This window comes from Dipodomys ordii, unplaced genomic scaffold (genome assembly GCF_000151885.1).
Source record: "Dipodomys ordii isolate 6190 unplaced genomic scaffold, Dord_2.0 Scaffold20, whole genome shotgun sequence".
NCBI classification, from domain to species: domain Eukaryota; kingdom Metazoa; phylum Chordata; class Mammalia; order Rodentia; family Heteromyidae; genus Dipodomys; species Dipodomys ordii.
Genome location: NW_012267236.1, coordinates 4,080,445 through 4,084,771, shown reverse-complemented (window position 1 = coordinate 4,084,771; position 4,327 = coordinate 4,080,445). Strand labels below are relative to the sequence as shown.

The 4,327-nt window shown below is 44.1% G+C and overlaps 1 protein-coding gene across 3 annotated transcripts in view; it reads left to right on the top strand.

The window, feature by feature from the left end:
- Nucleotides 1–4,327, top strand: part of Spast (spastin) — a 57,069-nt gene that overhangs the window by 14,135 nt on the left and 38,607 nt on the right. For all 3 annotated transcript variants that reach the window (XM_013013722.1, XM_013013723.1, XM_013013724.1), the window contains exon 3: nt 1,776–1,859. In XM_013013722.1, the coding sequence (XP_012869176.1) occupies nt 1,776–1,859 (84 nt within the window). The remainder of the gene's footprint in view (nt 1–1,775; nt 1,860–4,327) is intronic.

Genomic DNA, 4,327 nt, shown 5'->3' with positions numbered 1-4,327 from the left:
CAGGGCTTGGACTCTACTACTTGAGCCACAGTGCCACTTCCAGTTTTCCGGTGTTTTATTGGAGATAAGAGTCTCACGGACTTTCCTGCCCAGGCTGGCTTTGAACCATGACCCTCTGATCTCAGCCTCCAAGGTTTTGAACTCAGGGTCTGGACTCTGTCCCTGAGCGCTTTTGCACAAGGCTAGTGCTCTCTCACTTTAGTCACAGCTTCACTTCTGGTTTTTGAGTAGTTAATTGGAGATAAAGAGTTTAAAGAGGACTTTTCTGCCCTGGCTGGCTTTGAACCATGATCCTCAGAGCTCAGCCTCCTGAGTAGGTAGGATTACAGGCCTGAGCCACTGGCGTATAGCCAGTATACTCTTGAACTCACTATGTAGCCCGTTTTGACCTCCTAGTCAAACTCCTCTTGCTTTGCTTCCCAAGTGCTGTTATTGCAGGCATGTACTACCATGCCTGGCACCTGACACTGTTTCTTTCTCTCTGTTTTTTGTTTGTTTTGTTCTGTTTATTTTTTTGTCGGTCGTGAGGCTTGAACTCTGGGCTTGGGCACTGTCCCTGTGCTCTCAGCTCAAGGCGAGCGCTCTACGGCTTGAGCCACCAAGCCACTCCGGGTTTTCCAGTGGTTTATTGGAGATAAGAGTCTCACGGACTTTCCTGCCCAGGCTGGCTTTGAACCATGATCCTCAGATCTCAGCCTCCAGAGTAGCTAGGATTACAGGTGTGAGCCACCAGCACCTCGCTATTGTTGTTGTTGTTGTTATGATATTGGGGCTTAAAACTTAAACTTTTTTTTTATTGTGAAAATACTGTACAGAGGGGTTAAAATTATATGAGCAAGGTAATGAGTACATTTCTTATCAAGCATTGTTGCCTCCTCCTTTGTTTCCCCTTCCCATCCCTTCCCATTCCCGCCCCCCCCCCTATTGAAACTTAAACTTTTGTTGTGCAAACAGCCATGCACTGTTGGCTGGCACTCTACCACTTGAGCCACACCTCCAGTTTGGGCATTTTGCTGTTTAAATTGGAGATAAGAGTCTCTCAGATTTATCTGCCAGGCTGACCTTCAATTGTGATCCTTAGGTGTCAAACTCCTGGGTAACTAGGATTACGGGTACAAGCTACCTGTATCGTGCTTTGTTGTTTTTTTTCCCCCCAGGAGAAATTATTTGAAAGTAGCTTTTTTTGTTGTTTTGAGATAGGCTTTTCTGTATCCTAAGCTGAGTTGAATTCACTATGTTGCCTGGGCTACCTCTGTCTTTCAAGTTTTGGAATATACCCATTGAAACTAATAATTATGTATATGGATATTTTTTCACAGTACTAGAAATTGAATACAGAAATTTGTATTTGCTAGATAAGTGCTGCACTACTTCAAATATTCCCCTAACCCCTATTATTTTGTTTCTTTTTTTCTTTGCTTTGTTTCTTTTTTTTTTTGGTCATGGGGCTTGAACTCTGGGCCTGGGAGCTGTCCCTGAGCTCTTCAGCTCAAGGTGAGCGCTCTACCACTTGAGGCACAGTGCCACTTCCAGTTTTCTGATGGTTTATGGGAGATAAGTGTCTCACAGACTTTTCTGGCTTTGAACCACGATCCTCTAAGCTCAGCCTCCGAGTAGCTAAGATTACAGGCATTGAGCCACCGTGCCCGGCTTCCTATTAATTTCTTTATAAAGATATTGACTTTCCATGAAAGTAATTAGAGTAATACTTTATTTTGAAAAATGCTAATGGGAATATGTAGATATTTTAATTAATTCTTCCTTTGTTTTTTTAGGTGAACAGTGTGAAAGAGCCAGACGCCTTCAAGCTAAAATGATGACTAATTTGGTTATGGCTAAGGATCGTTTACAACTTCTAGGTATCAATTAATGTATTGTATGATTGGATATTAGATGTACTTTAATGTATCTTTAATTTTAGATAAAAGTAGGCTAGTTATTTGGGCTCTTGCCTTTTCTTTTTTCTTTCTTTCTCTGTATTTTTTTTTTTTGGGGTCCAGTCATGGGGCCTGAACTCTGGGCCTGGGTGCTGTCCCTCAGCTCTTCAGCTCAAGGCCAGCGCTCTACCACTTGAGCCACAGTGCCACTTCCGGCTTTTTTCTTTTTGCTATATGGTGCTAGGGAATCGAACCCAGGGCCTCATGCATGCAAGGCAAGCGCTCTACCACTGAGCTACCTTCCCAGCCCTCTTTCTTTCTCTGTTTTGAACTCAGTGCATGAGCACTGTCACTGAGCTTTTCTGCTCAAGGCTAGCACTCTACCACTTGAGCCACAACTCCCCTTCTAGCTCTTTTTTTTTTTTTATAGTTAAATGGAGATAAGAGTCTTATGGACTTTCCAGACTTGATTGGCTTCAAACTGCAACCCTCAGATGTCAACCTCTTGAATAACTAGGATTACAGGCATGAGCCACCTTCGCCCCACTGTCTCTTGAGGTTTTTTTGCTTAAAGCTAGCACTCTACAACTTGAGCCACAACTCCATTTCCAGTTTTTTTGTGGTTAGTTGGAGATAAAAGTCTCTTAGACTTCTTTCTGCCAGGGCTGGCTTTGAACCATGATCTCAGATGTCAGCCTCCTGAGTAGCTAGGATCATAGAAGTGAGCTGCTGGCACCCATCTTCTTCTTTTCTTGAGAGTCTAGCCTTGAACTCAAGGTTCACTTGCCTATCATTTATTGTAATAATACAATATGAGTTAATTTTTTTTTTTTGGTCAGTCTTGGGACTTGAACTCAGGTTCTTGGCCCTGCCCCTAAGCTTTTTTCTCAAGGCTAGTACTCTACCACTTTGAGCCACAGTGTTACTTCCAGTTTTCTGCTGGTTAATTGGAGATAAGAATCTCACTGGAACTGGAATGTGTCTAAGTGGTTGAATGCTTGCCTAGCATGCATGAAGCCTTGGGTTCAGTTCCTCAGTACCACATAAACAGAAAGAAGCTAAGGCACTGTGCCCTAGCCCTGAGTTCCACCCCCAGGACTGGCCAAAAAAAAAAAAATCTTAACAGACTTTCCTGCCTAGGCTGGCTTCAAACCCCAATCCTCAGATCTCAGCCTCCTGAGTAGCTAGGATTCCAGGTGTGATCCACCAGTGCCTGGCTTATGTATTCATTTTTGTTGTAAAGTCTGTTTGTTTCATGTACTGTACATACTAAGTTTGACTTTGAAAGGGCATATATGTTTCAAATTGAATAAAATCTAGCCTTTTATTGGGAGATATGACACACTAAAACATTGAAAGTATCTTATCAAGTATAAGCTTGTCTTCTTTTTCTTTTTCTTTTTTTTTTGGGGGGGTCCGGTCGTGGGGCCTGAACTCTGGGCCTGGGTGCTGTCCCTTAGCTCTTCAGCTTAAGGCTAGCACTTTAACACTTGAGCCACAGCGTCACTTCTGGCTTTTTTCTTATGTGGTGCTGAGGAATTGAACCCAGGGCCTCGTGCATGCAAACAAGCGCTCTACCACTGAGCCATCTTCCCAGCCCCTCTTATTTTTCTTTCTTTTTTCTTTTTCTTTTTTGCCAATCACGGAGCTTGAACTCTGGGCCTGGGCGCTGTCCCTGAGCTCTTCAGCTCGAAGCTAGTGCTCTTCCACTTGAGCCACAGCACCACTTATGGTTTTCTTGTGGTTAATTGGAGTTTCACAGTTTGCTGCCCAGGCTGGCTTTGAACAGTGATGCTCAGATCTCAGCCTCCTGAGTAGCTAGGATGACAAGCTTGAGCCACTGGCTACCCACCTTTTTTTGCTTTTTAAGTTCTGTTTGTTTTTTCCCTTCCTGGGCCTGGGGCTCGAACTCAGGGCTTGGGTGTCATCCCAAATCCTTTTTGAGCTCAAGGGCAGCACTCTACCTCTGTTCCGTTTTGTTTTTTGTTTTTTTGGTCTTGGGGCTTGAACTCTGGGCTTGGGCACTGTCCCTGTGCTCTTCAGCTCTAGGTGAGCCCTCTACTGCTTGAGCCACAGCACCACTTCTGGTTTTCTAGTGGTTTATTGGAGATAAGAGTCTCATGAACTTTCCTGACCGGGCTGGCTTTGAACCATGATCCTCTCATATCTTAGACTCCTGAGCTGGGATAAAGGCATGAGCCTTCGCCTGGTAGGCTCTAGCTCTTGAGCTGCAATTCCACTGGCTTTTTTGAATAGTTTATTGGAGATAAGAGTCATAGACTTTCCTGCTTGAGCTGTGATCTTCAGATCTCAGCCTCCTGACTAAGAGGTTTTTGGGTATTTATTTATTTATTCATTTTTTGCCTGTCCTGGGCTTGAACTCTGGGCCTGTGTACTGTCCCTTAGCTCTTTAGCACAGGGCTTGGACTCTACTACTTGAGCCACAGTGC